At 37.0% G+C, this 17,964-nt stretch overlaps 5 protein-coding genes across 5 annotated transcripts; 2 read left to right on the plus strand and 3 right to left on the minus strand.

Moving 5' to 3' along the window:
• Nucleotides 1-64: 64 nt before the first annotated feature.
• LOC116292951 (glucosaminyl-phosphatidylinositol-acyltransferase PIGW) lies at nt 65-4,433 on the minus strand. The gene is made up of 5 exons (XM_031700301.2): nt 4,236-4,433; nt 2,971-3,532; nt 1,811-2,064; nt 1,041-1,182; nt 65-788 (listed from the first exon to the last, which is right to left on the minus strand). Exons 1-5 carry the CDS (start codon nt 4,421-4,423, stop codon nt 423-425), a joined length of 1,512 nt encoding a protein of 503 aa, XP_031556161.2. The 5' UTR covers nt 4,424-4,433; the 3' UTR covers nt 65-422.
• A 464-nt stretch (nt 4,434-4,897) lies between these two features.
• On the plus strand, nt 4,898-8,498 carry LOC116292960 (required for excision 1-B domain-containing protein). Its single transcript, XM_031700319.2, has 5 exons — nt 4,898-4,934; nt 5,459-5,541; nt 6,466-6,667; nt 7,336-7,421; nt 7,824-8,498. The coding sequence occupies exons 1-5, from the start codon at nt 4,917-4,919 to the stop codon at nt 7,924-7,926; spliced, it is 492 nt and encodes a 163-aa protein (XP_031556179.1). The 5' UTR covers nt 4,898-4,916; the 3' UTR covers nt 7,927-8,498.
• Nucleotides 8,499-8,610: 112 nt separating this feature from the next.
• Nucleotides 8,611-10,511, minus strand: LOC116292962 (NADH dehydrogenase [ubiquinone] 1 alpha subcomplex subunit 7). Its single transcript, XM_031700320.2, has 4 exons — nt 10,439-10,511; nt 10,310-10,356; nt 9,845-9,991; nt 8,611-8,840 (listed from the first exon to the last, which is right to left on the minus strand). The coding sequence occupies exons 1-4, from the start codon at nt 10,487-10,489 to the stop codon at nt 8,798-8,800; spliced, it is 288 nt and encodes a 95-aa protein (XP_031556180.2). The 5' UTR covers nt 10,490-10,511; the 3' UTR covers nt 8,611-8,797.
• Nucleotides 10,512-10,567: 56 nt separating this feature from the next.
• On the plus strand, nt 10,568-15,342 carry LOC116292959 (ubiquitin-like-conjugating enzyme ATG10). The gene is made up of 6 exons (XM_031700318.2): nt 10,568-10,702; nt 11,009-11,128; nt 11,230-11,344; nt 13,502-13,599; nt 13,685-13,779; nt 14,912-15,342. Exons 1-6 carry the CDS (start codon nt 10,583-10,585, stop codon nt 15,003-15,005), a joined length of 642 nt encoding a protein of 213 aa, XP_031556178.2. The 5' UTR covers nt 10,568-10,582; the 3' UTR covers nt 15,006-15,342.
• On the minus strand, nt 15,343-17,237 carry LOC148910981 (small ribosomal subunit protein eS28). The gene is made up of 4 exons (XM_089030814.1): nt 17,176-17,237; nt 16,890-16,937; nt 16,115-16,237; nt 15,343-15,465 (listed from the first exon to the last, which is right to left on the minus strand). Exons 1-3 carry the CDS (start codon nt 17,200-17,202, stop codon nt 16,115-16,117), a joined length of 198 nt encoding a protein of 65 aa, XP_088886940.1. The 5' UTR covers nt 17,203-17,237; the 3' UTR covers nt 15,343-15,465.
• Nucleotides 17,238-17,964: the final 727 nt, after the last annotated feature.

The raw sequence follows: 17,964 nt of genomic DNA on the forward strand, positions 1-17,964 counted from the left end.
AATACTGACTATATATGAGCTGGGGCAGATCCAGGAATTTTTTAAGAGAGGGTGGCTGCCATAACAATGACAAGACAATCTTTTAAGATTTACATGGTATGATTCCCTCCAACAACTGATACTGCACATGTCAGTCAGCACATTGCGCACAACAGTCATGAGGAAAAATCATGCACATAAATCGGCCTTAATGCAGTCATCGTTTTATTTTCAAATCAACTTTTTTAAAACTGCTGTATGGATTTGGTAGTGGCTTGAAAAAAATAAAGTACATACTCTTGTAAGGACGTTATCATTTTAGTAATGAATGGGTCATTTATACTGAGGATCGTTTGCAAGCCACACCCTTCACGCCCATGGATCTGCCCTTGGCAAATTTCTTCAACTTTGTTCTCTACCAGCAATAACCTCTTTAACAATATTCAGTGAATTCTTAGAGTGATATTCCATATATGCAGTACTGAGAAAACCAAGTTCAAAATGAACATGTATCCACAAACAATACCAAGACTCTGTCCCTGAGAACAAAACAGTGTTTTCACAGACAAGTTGACAGCTCCAGTCAAGAGATTGGCCAATAGGAAGTATGCTAACTGATTGCGATTTATTGCTGCAATCAGACATGCACAGTACGTCTGTCTGATTGGCTTCCGTTTAAGTGATTCTGTACTAGCATAACATACTTCACAGCCTGCAGCCTTGGGGTTGTCACTCTTTGTTACCATGGTAACTGCTACTATCAGGTCAGCGAGGAGAAAGCTTGAGAGAAGTTGGATGTTGTATGCCATCTGAAAGTCATATCAGAAAATGATTCCCTTCCACACCTAGAGTCTGATGCACTTTCCCATAAAGGTGCTACCTCTGCAGGCACCTTTATTTAGAATTATTGGTTAAAATTGGGATTCCCGTGTATTACTGTTATTATTTCTTCTCAATTATATAGGGTTCACAATCCCAAATATTCCCAAACAGAGTTGGCAGTAGAGGACCTTGCTACATGTAAATTAAGTTATAAATTGGAAAAACTATGCAATACATACCTGCCATAGTACAAAGGTCAGGTTAGCCATTCGTCTTGATACAGGTTGAACATTATTACTGCATGTTATAGTCAATACCCAGAACAGAATGTCCAAGAGCACTAGGAGAATAAAGGCTTTGAGCCATGATGAAAATGTATCCCTGATACAAAAATGACCGAAAACAGTTGATTACTCATAAGGAATTATTTTTTCTTGGAGCATGATTATTATCATGAGCAATATACACAGACTCATTTCATGAGTCATAACTCTCAAACCAACCCTAACTTATAAATTCAAACTGGTTAGAGCTGTGCTTCGGGGTCATACATGGACTGTATAGCGGCTGCCAGAGGCACCTTCACATGCTTTCAGTTTGACCCCAGTTGAGCTGCGCCACTGCTGTACTTGCTGTGGTGATAAGCGATAACAAGTCATTTTTTATAAGTGAAGTATGTAATCAATCAGATAATCCAGCTACCTTAATAGTTAACATTAGGGCATATGAATGTGAAATCCTAGCATCTAAAATCCTACAAACACCACTCTAAAAACAGGCCTCTTGGTGTAAATAGACCTAATCTTTTCTTATTTCAGACCATGTATGTATGTCCTAACAGTAGTTGCACATGACAAGGACATATGAATATGGATACAACTTGAACATTTGAAAGATTGCAAAAAATCTCATTCTCTAGGCCAAATTAAAAAAATTTACAGTCAATTTAAAAAGTTCATATGTGTGCTTTATCCTATAGAAAAGTAATCAGCCTTCAAATGCTACTTACCTCTTAATAAACAAGAACCTTCCTAATTGTAACCCCATTAAATACAATGCAAGGTATCCTATGCATGAGACCATCCCTTCCCTGTTAGCATTTACAAGACCATGCCTTGAGCCATCGCCTCCACTGCCATGTAAAATAAAATCTTCAAGGCCAAGTTTTGACAAGCAATACTGGTAGAATATTGCAAGACCAAGGCCTGTAGGTCCATATGCATTGGGACTGGTGATTAGGTACACAATAATTGTTGACAGCACCTGAAAATGAGGGAGAAGTGTTTGTAAGGAAAGTATGGATGGTGTGTGCTGCTAATGCACTGCGTCATACTACTGTGTGCATGGGTTAGATCCTTTAATTCACTTTCATACTTGAGTAGAGCTATTTGGCTTTCTCCTGTCAGCTTCAAGAAATTCATCTGATTTGACTATACCAATAATATGAAGGATGGTATATGGGAAGCATTAGGTGGTGTGTTCTGCTAATGCAGTGGTTTTGATCCCCAAATCAATATCATATGAGTAGAGTTGCTTGGTTTTCCCTTCTGTTTTGATATTTTTTCACTGGCTTCTCAATTTTTCCTCTCTCCACAAAAATCAACTATTTAAGAAACCAATTTGATCATGAAACAAGGGCCCTAGGTTTATTTTTAGCTACATGTACTGCCAAAATAACAATGCACACAAATCATTTTGAAAATAAAAATTCCCTGGCTTTTCCCTGACTTTTCCCTGACTTTCCCTGACTAAATAATAGTTTCCACTGACCTTGTTGGGCCGCAAGGGCGAGTATGGGCCACATGCCTAACTTTTACCTAGGCCCTACTCTTACCATATTACACAGGATACCCAACATAATTATACTGTCCGGCATAAATGATATTAAACACTTCAATATTTTTTTCATTATTTGAAAAGACTTATCAGTCTATTCAAAAATTGCAAACAGTATGAGTATTACACGGATACTCATAGTTAACTTTAAACAAAATTTCCCGAACTTTTCCCTGACTTTAGGTGAAAATCACAATTTCCCTGACTAAATAAAATATTCCCTGACTTTTCCCTGACTGTGTTTTTCCCTGACTTTCCCCTGACACCTGGGAACCCTGTTGAATATGCATCTAATAAAAATTTGATAAAGCTATACTATATCATATATTTTACCCGGACAATAAACAGTGTAATGAAGAAGTTCCAGTGCACACCATATTCACTGACATGCTCCTGGTAATCAGTGCTCTTGACAGCTAAACATCTCAACAAGCCAAGAACCAAGAGAGGAGAAGAGCTAATTAAAGACTTTATGAATGATTTTAGAAAACTTGTTCCTTTCTTGCTGACATTCCTTGCTTCTGGTGCCACAATTGCATTTGAAACAACAAAAGCACCAACACCAACATCCATAATACCAGTACCATAGGTTTCTGCTTTGGCAAACCTTCTTGGATAAATAGGAAAATCAACAGCTAGGATAGATATTGCAGTTGCGATGAGTACATATGCTCGAAAATTACAAATAAAGGGCTGCCGTCCATTAGTTCTTGAGTGCAGAAGTGTTTTTGTACTAAGATTGCCTTCGAAATAGTTGACTGCTGATTTTAAAACCATACAAGAGCCAATAAATACTGCCATAGCGACAAGCATCTTGGAAGCATAATCAGCAAGCACAGTAAAGGACAGTATTATTGGAATCACTAGTGTCATGTAATCCAGGAAGAGGATGATACTGAAATAAATGAAAGAAAAATTATTTCAGTAATCTTTAAAGTTTTTTCATGCCTTTTGATTGTGTAGTTCCAAAAATTATCCATCCCTCCCCCTCTTTCCCCCCCCCCCCCCCCCTCTCAAAGCAGAATTTTTTCTCAGAGACCCACTACCCCTCCCCCTACCCCTAATTTTCTTTCATACAAACTTTGTAATTTTGTATGGGGTATGGATAATTTCTAGAACTACGCATTGTGAATCAAGAAAAAAAAAAACAATTTACTGCATTAATACTTATACTCTTCAAAGCAATGAAAGTAATCCTAACTAAAAACTGTATAGATACAAGATTATTATTTTTCAAATATGAAAAATTTAAACATATAAATTGTGTTTGGTGGGGAGAAGGGGGGGAGTGTGTGTTGAGTGGGGGGAGACCCGGGGGGTACTACTGCCCGTTTAGGGTAGGGATGTGCCGCTGAGCCCTCTGAACCCTGACCCTGTTCCAGAGTAAAATCGCTGAAATTCATACCCTGTTCCAGAGCAGGGGGGGGGGGGGGGGGGGAGAGGAGAGGGGGGAGCTCGAATATATACCCATGACCTAAAAGACTTCTCTAAAGCCATTCCTAAACTTTCTATTTAAGTTAACTAATTCTTATTATTACCATAAAACATAACAGTTCAACAACATTTAATTTTGAGCCCTTATGAAACTTATTCGATACCTTGAAGAAAGCCAAGAATGAGAAGCCATACTTCCCATTACGATCCCTCCAACACATGTCCTTAGTAAAACAGCCATAGGTGCACACGATACAACAACTGATATCTCAAATAAAGAAGTTCCATTCAGGTTACTGACGAATTTATGTTGAAGGTCTCTGTAACTCAAATTCCCCGCCTCGTCCGCCATCTTGATTGAAGTACTTGCTCGACACACAGGTAGCCCAAACAAGGAATGTTGGAGTTTGGATGATGATATAAAATAAAAAACGTCCTACTTGACAATTCATTTTAAAGATTTTACAGCAAATTGTTTAATTAATCATTTTGTTTGATATCGTAATCTTAATTATCAGACATTTCCTTATAAAATCGTAAACCATACAAAGAAACCTTGCTTGGGTTGCCTGTGGCTATAATTATGCAGAAAAACGACTTCCGGGTCCAAAACGAAAAGTAGATCTAAAAGATTTTTCTTACTTTTTCTTCGTGACTGGATTGATTTTCCAGAGCTGTAATTGCATGAGGTGGCAGCCAAATAATTGAGAATATTTTTTGCTTTATTTTAGCGAATTTTGTGATAAGTTGAACCCGGAAATACGTCACAGCTCTAAATTTTACAAGGAACGCGGAACGCCTCGCGGTAATTGCATTAAATGAAACTTTTACCAAACGAAGAAAGAATGGATACGGAGTTGAAGGTACATTTCATAATTTTTGATCATTATTATCATATGATTTATCATCCCATTATTAATACAATCAATTATATATCTTTGTTTAATCGTTTGATAATAAAAATTCATCCCTTTGCTTATGCTTTAAAGGGTTTAAATTGAAACATTGAAAGGGCGCTATGTAAATCATTATCATTATCATTTTTTCACTCACATTTTGTAAATTTTTCCACAGACCCTTACGCTAATTAATCTTGTCTCAAATGCGATTCTAAGACTTATACTTCAGTCTGAAATATCTTTGGTGATCTCTGGTAGTAGCTAGCCATCCCATTTCTCGATGAAAATCATATTTGAAGCCCTTTCTTAAAACTACAAACTCTCTCATGAAGATTTGCCTCTAACTAAAGGCAAAAAATATAGTATATTTATTTAGTATTCTTTGCAGCCACTCTAAATGATTCTGGATCTGACAATAGTTTACACATGCTGTAGAATGATATGTTTATAAGAGACCATGGGAATGACGATTTTTTATATATTTCCAGGATGAAGTGAATCTCAAGCAGCTGTTAAAACAATTTTTTTCCTTACAAGAGGAAAGAGTCAAGACATACAAGATATTTGATGTGTAAGTAGATTAATTTGTTCATCAGCGAGACTTCCTAAAAGTGCTAATAATGTTACAACCTCTACCACCTTCATGAGGAGCTTTATGCCAGTTAGGATTTTGGTGTCCCGCTGACTTGGGGCTCAAAGAGTCCCAAGTTAACAATAAGAAATGTTACATGAAACCCTGAGTGTGGTTTGGCTGGAATCTAACTTAGGGCGTCATAAGTAGCGACACCTTAGGTCACTAGCTGTCAACTCGATGGTTTTTTTGAGTTAAAAAAATCAAAATACTGCAGCCTCACGCATAAAGCCTTCGGCCGCCTATGATAGAGAGACAATCCGAATTCTACGATGCTTTATCTAATTTATCAGAGAGGACCTGTAGTATATGTTTCAAACTATGTGAATACCCAACTTTGAACAACCAGGATTATTTTAGATTCAGATTGATAACTTGCGTTTATAATTTAATATCTTTAGCAACTGAAAAGCATACTCAATTGCACTAAGATTACATTATAGATTGATAAATTTTCCAATTCATCAGAACTGCAAGTGAAATATCTTTCAATGTTGATTGCGTTTGGAAGCAAAGGTTAATACAGTGTGTAGAGTTATGAAACCACAACTTAGTTGACTGTAATGCGAGTAGGAAGATGTCAGAGATATCACGCAGGGAAATCCTAAGCTACATTTAAGCTTCTCATGAATGACTCTTCCAAAAGGTTGACTTCAACGAAAAATCATAGCAGTCCAAACATTTTGTAAACAACATACAAACATGATTCCTAAAAGCATATACAGTAAGTCTGTCCTCTCTACTGACAACAACGATAATCCAAAACTTATGGAAAACGATCGACCAATTGAATTTAATTAGTGCTAATGGAAAGCAGATATGTTATCATTGCATCACAAATGTGTTTTGTTATCAATTTCACAGTGGTTTCAAGTTGTACATTTGTGATTCATCAGACTATGACTTCCCAAAATACCGCCAACATGTTGACAATGTTACCAAGAAGTTCATCAGTATCTCACAAGAAGTCAGAAATATTGAAGCAAAACTGAAAGAGAATGGTAAACCTAAGCTAGGTAACATCATCAGAGGAATACAGATGAACGAAAAAGAAAAGCTTGACCTGGTGAGCATAACTTTATCATTTTTACTGTTACTAATAAAATTAGCTACAAAGGAGTTTGTTAATATTGGCACATGGCAATCAAGAGTCTCAGCACTGGGGGTAGAGGCAAATGTACATGAAAGGTTTGCCAAAAGTGAAATGTTTCTTTCAACATCCATCTAGTCATAATTAAAGTTCTGATTAAATTCCCAAAATGAAGAAAAATGTAATATCTCTCACATACATATTTGGCCACCTTGTGTCCCCCCACATCCCGGGGGGGGGGGGGGGGGGGGGACTCCAGGAAAAAAGCACCAGGGATGCTGGTCAGAAATTTTCAAAAAGGCCCCTAAAAGATAGTCTTTAAAAAAGGGCGTGGCTGAATGATTTTTAACCCCTGAGAGGTACCACAACAAATAATATTAAATTTCACATAAAAAGCGCCTAGGATAAGCCATATCAATGCGCACTTCTCTCCTTTTCCTGACACCCTAAGAGATACCAGAAAGTGCTGATTTTCAAAAATTCGAATTTTTACCCCTAAGATATACTACAAGCATCCCTAGTACTTTTTTCTCGGAGTCCTTCCCCCTGGGCCCCACATGTCCTTTCCAAATGCATGAGAGGGCTTTTTTATTGTCATGATGATGATAGTTGAAAATCCATACAAATTAATAATAACTCTTTAGACTGCCAAACTGCAGATAACTGAAAAGGATAGAGTTGAGCATCCAGAAGAGGACTATAGTGAAGAATCAACATCTTTAAAATCAAGGTATCTTATGAATATCCAAATATGTGCTTGAGAATGAAGTACCTTAATTGAATATTCATAGAACAAAGAATCTTCCTTTCAAAGAATCTGGGATCTGGTACATGGTGTGAAAAGAGGGGGGAAATAATGCTTAAATTGAATTAGGATTATCAGCAAGCTTTTGCATCTGTTTTAGTTGAATCTAGGAGTAAATGCATGCAGAGAGTATTTTGAACCACTTAAAGTTTTCTGAACCCAAATCGAGTGTTCCAACATGCATTTTTGTGGACATGCAAAAGTGCATTATTTCTGTACTAAAAAACTCTTGTCATTTCAACATGTACTAATATTTAATTTTTTCAGAAAGTACAGTCTATGATAATTAGATTTATGGCCTCTTTGAAATTAGTTTTATTTTTTCAGTCTTCAGAAAGTAATAGAAAGTATCAATGATCTTCTTGAAGAACTCAAATATGAAGCAGAAGATATATTACTTGAAGGAGAAGAAGAGACAGAAGACAGATGAAAAGAACTCTGCTGCTCCCTCACACCTCCCTGTCATTGACTCCTTCCTGCAACACAGTAAACCTCATGAATATCAACCTTATACTTAGGGAGAGAGATGTTATTTGCCTCATTTTTTAAAGAATCCTTGCACAGGAAGAACAGCACATGGAACCTCTAGAGATAGCCAGGGCTTAAAATAATGGTCGATCAGTCACCGGTCATTATCACAGGCCAAATTAGTTTTAGCTTGGTCATACCTCATTTCTTGCGAAATGTTACTGGTCAAAATAACCAGCAATGCAAAGATTTGACTGGACAAGTGCCAGTCCTAGCTGGACATTGTCTGATGTCTGGCCATTATTTTAAGTCCTGATACCACTGCAAAAAACTGCAAATATGTTGATTGGCAGAAGCTTAAACAACAGCAGTCTAGCATTGTCCAAATAGACCTTTTTAGCATGGCTGTAATGTTTTTTCCATTTCTTACAACGTCATTCCTTTTGGAATAAGTTTCATTGTTTGAGTCTATCCTGATGTAACTTCTCAAGTACTAGTAAACAAAATAATAATACTCAAGGGAATAACACATGGTCTCAAATGGGACAACATTACACCAAGCCAAAAAGATCTACCATATTATTATGTTGATACAAAAATAAAAAATCTAAAATAAATTGAAGCTCAAAAACTGATACTCAAAGTATTAAGTGTTAATGATGATTTTTAATGTCAATATGTACATTGGAAACATTTGAAACACAAGATAGTACAGTAATTTTCGAATATTGGCGAAACCCGAGTTTTCCTAAATTAGTCCTGTGATTATCCATTATAGAATAAACTTGTACTGTATATTAAAAGTTTTTTATCTTTACTAAGGAAGGTAAGCGTCATCCAGGTAACTTTGCTGTTGGTATGCTATGTTCCAGGTTCCTGCACAAAGAAAAATAATATCAAAATTATTAGTAATAATGAATAGTAAAAGTAAAACTCTAAGATGAGCGTATTCCTACATTTCTCTACATTTTCATATTCCGGCTGCGTTACCAGCGTGGTTGGTCTTTGTAGTGTAAGTGGTTAACACATCGGACTAGAATACCGAAGACGTGGGTTTCGATTCCGGCCAAGGGCATTTGATATTTTTCTCTTATTCTCTCTACTTCATTATACACACTGAACGCATAATTCATTACTACTATAGTATTCCTAAATGGATGACTGAAGCCAATTTATGAATGGTCAAGATGGGAACATCCATCCTGACTACTTCTAAAGCACCACCCAATATTCTTTACTGGAGGCAGGTGGGCTAAAAAATGCTACTTCAAAGTCCTCCATTTGCAGTGTTCTTACCAGGAATTTCTTTCAGGGGGTCAAAGGGCCCATCAATTCGAAATTCAGGGGCCATTTAGAAAACTGGATGGGCCATTTCCAAAATCTTAAAACAATGAATAATAATGTTTTTAGCCAGTAACTTTGTTGCAAATCTACAACAATGTAATACAGCTTTATTAGTAATGACAACACAATAAAATTTCGCTGGGCAGCCATACTTGAGCCTCTATTAAACTAGGTCAGTTAACACAGACTAGTCCCAGACGTCTTGGCGAGTGAAATACAAGATGGTTTCATGTGGACTTTCACCTTGTTTATTGACAATATAATGCGACTTTTATTATTTCAAAAGTACTATAAATCTTTTAAAACTATTTTGATATTTAATGCGCCCTTGGGGGCGCATAGAGTTAACATTTGTGCGCCATTTCTGATTTTTATGCGCGAATCCCGCAATGACGCAGCCTGGTAAGAACACTGCATTTGTAGAGCTGAACTTTTAGAATCCCTCATCACTCCCCACCTAGTACCTTTATGTTTTCAACCAATCCCCTCCCTTCCCCCAATAAGAAAACTAATGAACAGTCCCTAGTCATCCACACCTATCTTCCTCTTTGGTTTCAATTAGCTTTTGCTGGCTGTAGACTACTTTAGGTGGAGCAGCTTGCCTACGAAGATCCCTGTCGTAATAATAATTTGCACTCAATCTGTGTGCTGGTCCATCAGGCAAGTCTGGATCTGGCTGAGTCCTGAAAATATATAAACAACAACAAATAAAAATGTAAATAATATCAAACTTTTCACAAAAGTTCTATTACATTTTAGTAAATGTAATACGGACATCTTGCAAGTACTGATCCGGGGGCTGGTGGATTCAATGATATGGCTAGCCCCATGGAGTTGAAAAATAATAAATAAAAAGGTTAAATCTAAAAACAACGCTGTTATACCTTTCCAGGTAACAGCCACCCCCCTTGACATCGTTCTGGATCCACCACTAACTCGTAATGATCTTTCTAATGCTTGAAAAAGAAAAATTAGAGTATATATTTCAAAACTCTTCTCACCTTTTGACCATTTTGTCAGCATATCGGTGAGGAACTATGAGAGTACGCTGCAATAAATAACAAGTTTGATAATTAAATAATATCACTGATGCAATATTATTGCCAAATTATGATATCTTAAGGCCTTACTCCGACAAGAAAGTTCCTCCATATCTCCATAATTCTTGTTACCTTCGCCATTTTGGATGTTTGAAGGAGACTCATCTCGTGCTGCATCATGGGAGATTATTTTTATTAGTACTTAGTCTTACGCGGTTTACTAGCTCAAGTGAAATGTGGAAAGATGGAAGGATTTCTTGTGTTCAATTTAACCATTATCTAGACGGTTTTCTAGAGCGATCCAGGTCTCTAGGAGATGAATGGGTAGGGAGATCAGCTCCTCAATGTCTTCAGGTATTATTATTTTTTGTATAGCCGAAGGGTGGACAGTTTGTCAACCCTGAGCTGTCCTCAGGGACTAAGATTTATATGATGTATTTTGTCCTCGTCCAAGTACTTCAATGTAATTCAAAAAACATTTAGGTCAACATAAACAACGACATGATCTGTGTTCAATGCAAGGCGAACCGAAACACATGGCAAAAGCACTGGAAAATAAGCCTAATGACATCTCTCATGAAGTATAAAACCAAAAAAGAACTAGCCCTTTCATTTACACTCATGTGAAAATTCCTATTATTTTCTTTTTTCTTTGTCTAGCTGGATCCAACACAGCCAGTAAGGTACCTCATAAAACAGTGTTTCAGGGAAATTACAACTGCTGTCCAAACAAGGGAGGCAGAGTCTGAGAACATAGAATTTGCAGTTAATGAAAAAGATGTGAGTAAATGTAAATCCAACTGAAGCTTTAAATAGAAATGTAATAATACAAAAATGTTCACAGTAATAATTGAGAATTGGTAATGTAATGTTTTGATCAGGAGTGTGAATGCAGTTGTGATGTCCTATCCAAAAGTTATGCAAAATATGAGTACCATGTGATGTACAGCCCAAGTTATGGGGTACCTGTGTTATACTTCACTGCTAGCACACAAGGTACATTAAGCTAAATTAAAACTAAATTGAACTCAAATTACCTAACTGTTATCTTACCGTTATCTAACCATTATCTTACCATTACCTTACAATATTACATCACCAACTGTATTCTACCGTTACCTTACCCAGCAGGGTTTGTGCTACTCCTTGAAATCCTTGAAAAGCCCTGTAATTGAAAACACTTTTTCAAGTGCACTTGAAAAGCCCTTGGATATAGCAAAGTTGCTGTATGCTCCTGTAATTCTCCTTAAAATTGTAACATTTTTTGATTGTAACACTCTTGTAGCTCCAATAACAGCAAGTGGCAACTGTTAAGAAACAAATTCACAAACAAAATGTTCATTGAAAATCGTAATTTTGAGCCTTGAAAAGTCCTTGAAAAGTCCTTAAATTTTTTTGTTTGAGATGTAGCATGAACCCTGCTTACCGACCACTTATCATTACCTTGCTGACCACTTATCGACCACTAACCAACCACTTACCAACCACTTACCAACCACTTACTGACCACTTACCACTTACCAACCACTTACCAACCACTTACCAACCACTTACCAACCACTTGCCGACCACCTACCAAACAACCTACCAACCACTTACCGACCATTTACCACCCATTTACCAGCCGCTTACCAGCCACATACCAACTACTTACCAACCACTTACCAACCACTTACCAGCCACTTACCAACTACTTACCAACCACTTACCAACCACTTACCAACCACTTACCAACCACTTACCAACTACTTACCAACCATTTACCGACCACTTACCGACCACCTACCAACCACCTACCAACCACTTACCGACCACTTACTGACCATTTACCAGCCATTTACCAGCCACTTACCAACCATTTACCAACCACTTACTGACCACTTACTGACCACTTACCAACCACTTACCAACCACTTACCAACCACTTACCGACCACTTACCGACCACTTACCAACCACTAACTAACCACTTACCAACTACTTACCAACCACTTACCAACTACTTACCAACCACTTACCGACCACTTACCAGCCACTTACCAACCACTTACCAACCACTTACCGACCACTTACCGACCACTTACCAACCACCTACCAACCACTAACTAACCACTTACCAACTACTTACCAACCACTTACCAACCACTAACTAACCACTTACCGACCACTTACCAACCACTAACTAACCACTTACCAACCACTTACCAACCACTAACTAACCACTTACCGACCACTTACCAAACACTTACCAACTACTTACCATACAGTGAAGATTGTTCAGTATTAACAAATAAAAATACAAGCCAAATAGTGTGCAAACTACCCTGCTGGCAGAGTCTCCTTTTAGTTTCTCCCAAGCGAGAGAAAGAAAGGAGACTCTGCAGAAGTTGTATAGTTCTTTTGTAATGCTGCTATCCAAGAATCACGTGATGGCAGCCATGACTGGAGACACAACAATAGAGTCTTTTTAACCCTTGGAAACTGAATTCTTTCTCATGTTAATCAGATCAGACCAGATTCAATTGTTCCTTCCTCCTGTCATAGCCACCATCACATGATGGTGCAAAGCCTCTGCTACAATATCATTTGTATCAATGTTAAAAAATATATTACAATATTTTAACTTATTAGAGTGAAGGCATTTAACCTGTGAAATGAAACATACTAGTCAACCTGCAATAGTCAAATAGGCACAAGAGAAAACAATGGAATTAGGGTCTACTAATGTGTATTAGTCTAATATCTATTGTACAGGTTTAATGACTTCACTCTAATTGACAGAAAGTACTAGGTATTCAGAATAAATAGCAAAGCTAATCAAGAATTGTCTTTGACAATGTAGCTGACTATACCTGCCAGCCCTTTTCAAATTTGAAATAGAGGTTTTGCACCATCACGTGTCCCAATCCCATAATACAGCTTGGGCTGCCTGTGTGGTTAGATGGCAGAACAATAAAATCCCTTCACTCTTAGGATTTGAATTCTTTCTTTTATCATTTTCTGCCATCTAACTGCAATCACATGATGTGTGAAAACCGCAATAGAGATGCCACATTATGGTAAAACACTGCCACCAGTTTCCAGGTGCAACCTCCCCCCTTTTTGCTTGAAAAGCAGTCATCTTCTACATAACAAAGGTGGTTCTTTTTTCAAGATGGACGTCCTCTTAGTCTTGAGGAAGTATGGAAGAGTATTCCTGATGTATATCAGCTACGGTTGAAGGACGAACGTTGGACATTCTTAACTCAACAGGTTAGTGGAACGTCTTTTCAGCAGTCGTTAGGGTTTCCATGTAACCAATACTAATTATCATCCCTGCTGTTTTTGTTTCATGCAGGAACATCCAATCCTTGGAAAACCTTTTTTCCAACTCCATCCATGCCATACAGCAGACATGATGAAGAATATTGTCAATTGTGTTGAAAAAGAAGGGTAAGTACTTGAATAGACTGCTGTAACATACGCAAATGTTCACTTATGGGAAATACATTGAGGATTCAACTACTAATGATCTAAATGTGTGAAAATGTGATATCATTATATTGTTTCGTTGTGCTCCCCTGGGCCCGGTTTTGCGAAGCCTGGATAGCGCTATCTGGTGGATAAATCCTTATCCAGTGGATAAGTCGATGCTGTTATCCAATAAATTTATCCACTGGATAAGATTTATCCGTTGGATGGCACTATCCAGGCTTGGTACAACTGAGCACAGGTTTCTTTCGCTGGATAGCGATTTAGCAATTTAGAAAAAGAAAGTGAGATTCTGTCAGCAGACAATAGACCTCTTTACCTTGGGCATAATGTTTTCCCTATTTCAGACCATGTGTCATTCCTTAAAGTATTAGGGACTTTAAGATTCGCAAAATCTGTGACGGCAATGTCTACCGGAAGTGTAAATTACAGGTACTTTGGGTTTCGAGTCTGTTTAAGATCTGTCTTACCTGTGGATGAGTAGACCTTACTGACAATGTTTTGAATGAAATCTCCCATGAACAGAACCCTAAAGAGAAATTAATTCACACTTCTGGTTGACGTCGCCATCACAGATTTTGAAGAAGAAAAATTAATGAACATGCATGCATACAACTCGAAGAATCTTAATCTCAAGGGAATGGCACATGGTCTGAAATGGTAAGAAATTTAACCCAAGGTAGAGGTCTATTATCGTGCACAGTATCCTAAACTCTGTCTTCTTTCCAGTCAATTTTAATTTTCCCCACATTATGCTACTGGAATTTTTACAAGGAGAGGAAATTTGTTATATAATAACCTTAAAAGCAGCAGCAGGCTAAAGGTGCGATTACATGGAGCAATATTTTCACTGCAATTTTTTTCACAACACAAGTTGCACAGAGCATTGCAGCGTGTAACCTACAGTGCAATTTGAAAAATGTTGTGAGACTAAGTTACAGGGCAATCATTGTGAAAAGTAGAATTTGTTTCTACTTTTGTCAACGATTGTGTCACCGTTGCACCGTGTCGACACTCTAGCAACTTGTATTGTTGCGACACAAGTTGCTGAGAAAATTGCTCCATGTAATATGTTTGGTTTTATTCACAACAGAAAGACAAACTACCTTGTAACTTGGTTGAGTAGTGTTGGCCCTGTTGTTGGACTTCATTTATCATTGGAATATGCCAAAAATACTCATTTGTAAAGGAATATAATGGTCAACTAGTTTTATGAGGAATACTGCTGGCAGTACTGTAGCATTGGAGTCTAACCAAGCTTTTAGCAACTGCAGTAAGACATTGTTATTCAACATTGAACAAACATGTTAGTTTATGCCAGAGAGGATAGAAAGCCTGGACAATACTCTTGGGACAGGGGATAGCCGAGGCTGGTGCTGGACATATGTGGTTAATCGTGGATATGATGTAAATAAAAAAGTCATGATTGTCACAGTCCATCATCTTGCCTAGGTAATAATGCAAAATCAAAAAATATAATTGAAGGAATGAATAAAGGAATGCAGGAAATGAGACACTATTAAATGCTGTGACATTATTTATTTATTAACCATTGCTTGCATATAACATTTTCATTTCCCATGCTCAAGCAAGGAGGTTCTTTAAATTCCAACAGATGATCTTGTTCATTGTCTGCCACAGTGGATACTGGAAAAAAAATTAGCAAAACATTAACAAAGTATCCAACCACATTATAAGACACCTTGGTATAATAGCATATTCATATATAGAGGGGAAACTACGATAAACTATCAAAGTTCTTTGGATTACATGGTACTACTAACTATGAAACACAACCTGACCAGTGCCCTATGAATTCTGAGAGGAATTTTACTTTTAATCTGAAAAGCTAGACCCCTTAAAGGCAAAATATCAAGAAGCTCAAAATAGGCATTGTTGTAGGTCAAATATGTAGTTCTGGAATCATCAATATTTTCTGAGATGAGGGGAAAATACCTAAGCTTAAATAGATGCTTTTTAAGTGTAGAGTGCACGCACTAAAACCATGAACATTAAATAGCACTAAGTAGTACTATTTCATACAGAATCCTTTGTTTTCTATTGTTTAATTATCACTATTTAGTGCTAAAAATTAGTATTTGTTTCACGGATTTAGTGTGAGCACTCTATACTAATAATATAAAATTATTCTTTGTGTACAGAAAGCCTGGGAGCTATGGGGTACAAGATGTTAATACCCTTCCGTAAAAGAATAAATGTGAGGATTTTTGGGGGGGATAAGTGCAGCATCAAACACTGGAAAGTGTGTCAACCTTTATGAAAGGTTTAACCTTACCTATCTTAATCTTCTTGCTTCTCTCTCAGACTCTAGAAGAGTAAGGATGTCTCCCTCACGTACAGGTCCTTTGACATTACGGATGATTGCTCTGTTAGTATCATCAATAAATTCAACTCGTACCTATAAAATAATAGCAACAAATGTATGTGAGCTATTATATATAGGACTAACAACCTGTGAAGCTGAGGTGTAACAAAAATACAAACACAAAAATTAATTGCTTTTACCGGCACATTTTACAGTTATTTAACAGGTGATCCAGTGAAAACTAATGCTTGAAGCACCTTTTTTGAATAATTCAAAAATGGTCCTTTAGCTAATTATTAGTCAGCTACCACTGTGTTCCTTGAGCGCAAACTGGTTTATACAGGGTTGGCCTTCTTTCAGTGTCCAAATTTCACAAATACCAAAGGTAAAGTAAAGAATGCACAACTTTAATACAAACACTTTGAAATTCAATGGACCGTCCACCAGCATGCACAAATATTCAAAATAAATCACTGCTTTATAGAAAGTGTAGCAATTTCATCCTCTTAAAGTAAGAAAAGAATTGACCTAGCTGAACTCTGCAAACTTGATCATTAAAAAAATATTGATCTAAAATACTATATATATTATATCGTATATAAATAAGTGGCTACACATCTTTTTGTATTGATACTACAGTTATGCCAAAGAAATACTATATGACTCCTAATTTGCATATTCAGATGTTGGATATCCAAGCTATTTGACTAAAGTTTCTAGCGTATATTTTAAAATAATAACATACCTGAGTACACTGACCCTGAGAGCCTGTTCTTCCAAGGATTTTAGTAACCTAAAACAATCATTATAAAAGAGTTAGGCAACGAGGAATCTGAAAACTCACAAGATCACAGGAAAACCAACCCAGAATGTGTTCAAACGTCTCAAGACCAAATTCAAAAATACTACCACAAAATTAGAATATTTTTCTTCTTAGACGACACAGAATGTTGAAGGGTAGGTTTATTGTATTCGTTAACCCCAAATAAGTATTGAAGTGTCGTCGGAAGTATGAAAAAAAGCTAAAATACCTTAGCGAGTTTCACTGGCTTATCCATGGTTCAAGATGGCGGACAAAAAAAGAGAACGACACCACGTGGTCGAGCGCATTTGATAACGGCCGCAATGTGTTCTGGGACTTTATGCGAAATGTGTGCATCTGTATTTTTTTGTGGGAAAAGGCGTAAACAAATCTTTCGGTAAAATTCAGAGGTTAAATTTTTTCACTTTTAAGTTTACAAAAACTATATCGTTTGCTATTGTGTTCACAACAGCCGTGGTACTCAAGTTGGCTTTCCAACCAAGGAATTCACTAATTTGATTTCCGCACCAATAGAAACCTGTCAATTTTTAAATACTGTCTATATAACGTTTGTTTTGGTTTAAATCTAAAAGCCCATGTTGCAAAGATATATCGTTCTTAAAGGAAGCAAACAAATTTATATCATTAAATTTATATCCATATTTCACAATTTTACTGTGAAACAATGTTCGCTCTTGTGAATATATTGAAGAGTAAGACTGGGAAGGAATGCCCAAAATAGCGCAATTCAACTGTCAATCGCCGAGTAATGCGACTGACACACGATCATGACTACGTTAGTTTGTTTACGCGAGGATAACTTAAGTTCTTCAAGAATCTAATAAATGACTGTTGCTGTAATCGCACGAGAGGTAAGATCTTATTGTATACCATTGATTGAGAATTACTGGTTTTAACATTTGGAGGAAAAATTTTTTTATGAAAGAGACTTTCTTGTGTTCGCATTGACCTTGCGACCGGAGGAAGTTACGTCACAAAAGAGGCGGAGCTTCTTTTA

This window comes from Actinia tenebrosa, unplaced genomic scaffold (assembly GCF_029948245.1).
Source record: "Actinia tenebrosa isolate PJP-AT-01 unplaced genomic scaffold, QUT_ActTen_1.0 PGA_scaffold15__27_contigs__length_11533743, whole genome shotgun sequence".
In the NCBI taxonomy this organism is placed as follows: Eukaryota; Metazoa; Cnidaria; class Anthozoa; order Actiniaria; family Actiniidae; genus Actinia; species Actinia tenebrosa.

What these genes read in the sequence shown, in the direction of transcription:
- LOC116292951 (XM_031700301.2), bottom strand. Translation starts at nt 4,423, where the DNA reads ATGGCGGACGAGGCGGGGAATTTGAGTTACAGAGACCTTCAACATAAA. An exon ending in CATTCTTGGCTTTCTTCAAG is followed by an intron (nt 3,533 to 4,235) that starts GTATCGAATAAG and finishes CATTTATTTCAG; the next exon opens with TATCATCCTCTTCCTGGATT. An exon ending in TGACCTTTGTACTATGGCAG is followed by an intron (nt 789 to 1,040) that starts GTATGTATTGCA and finishes TATGACTTTCAG; the next exon opens with ATGGCATACAACATCCAACT.
- LOC116292960 (XM_031700319.2), top strand. An exon ending in ACATACAAGATATTTGATGT is followed by an intron (nt 5,542 to 6,465) that starts GTAAGTAGATTA and finishes TCAATTTCACAG; the next exon opens with TGGTTTCAAGTTGTACATTT. An exon ending in TCAACATCTTTAAAATCAAG is followed by an intron (nt 7,422 to 7,823) that starts GTATCTTATGAA and finishes TTATTTTTTCAG; the next exon opens with TCTTCAGAAAGTAATAGAAA.
- LOC116292962 (XM_031700320.2), bottom strand. Translation starts at nt 10,489, where the DNA reads ATGGCGAAGGTAACAAGAATTATGGAGATATGGAGGAACTTTCTTGTC. An exon ending in GCTGACAAAATGGTCAAAAG is followed by an intron (nt 9,992 to 10,309) that starts GTGAGAAGAGTT and finishes ATATATTTTCAG; the next exon opens with GACTCAGCCAGATCCAGACT. An exon ending in GAAACCAAAGAGGAAGATAG is followed by an intron (nt 8,841 to 9,844) that starts GTGTGGATGACT and finishes TTCTTTGTGCAG; the next exon opens with GAACCTGGAACATAGCATAC.
- LOC116292959 (XM_031700318.2), top strand. Translation starts at nt 10,583, where the DNA reads ATGTGGAAAGATGGAAGGATTTCTTGTGTTCAATTTAACCATTATCTA. An exon ending in TTGCAGTTAATGAAAAAGAT is followed by an intron (nt 11,129 to 11,229) that starts GTGAGTAAATGT and finishes TGTTTTGATCAG; the next exon opens with GAGTGTGAATGCAGTTGTGA. An exon ending in AATTGTGTTGAAAAAGAAGG is followed by an intron (nt 13,780 to 14,911) that starts GTAAGTACTTGA and finishes TATTCACAACAG; the next exon opens with AAAGACAAACTACCTTGTAA.
- LOC148910981 (XM_089030814.1), bottom strand. Translation starts at nt 17,202, where the DNA reads ATGGATAAGCCAGTGAAACTCGCTAAG. An exon ending in AGCCAGTGAAACTCGCTAAG is followed by an intron (nt 16,938 to 17,175) that starts GTATTTTAGCTT and finishes TGATTGTTTTAG; the next exon opens with GTTACTAAAATCCTTGGAAG. An exon ending in CTCAGGGTCAGTGTACTCAG is followed by an intron (nt 16,238 to 16,889) that starts GTATGTTATTAT and finishes ATTATTTTATAG; the next exon opens with GTACGAGTTGAATTTATTGA.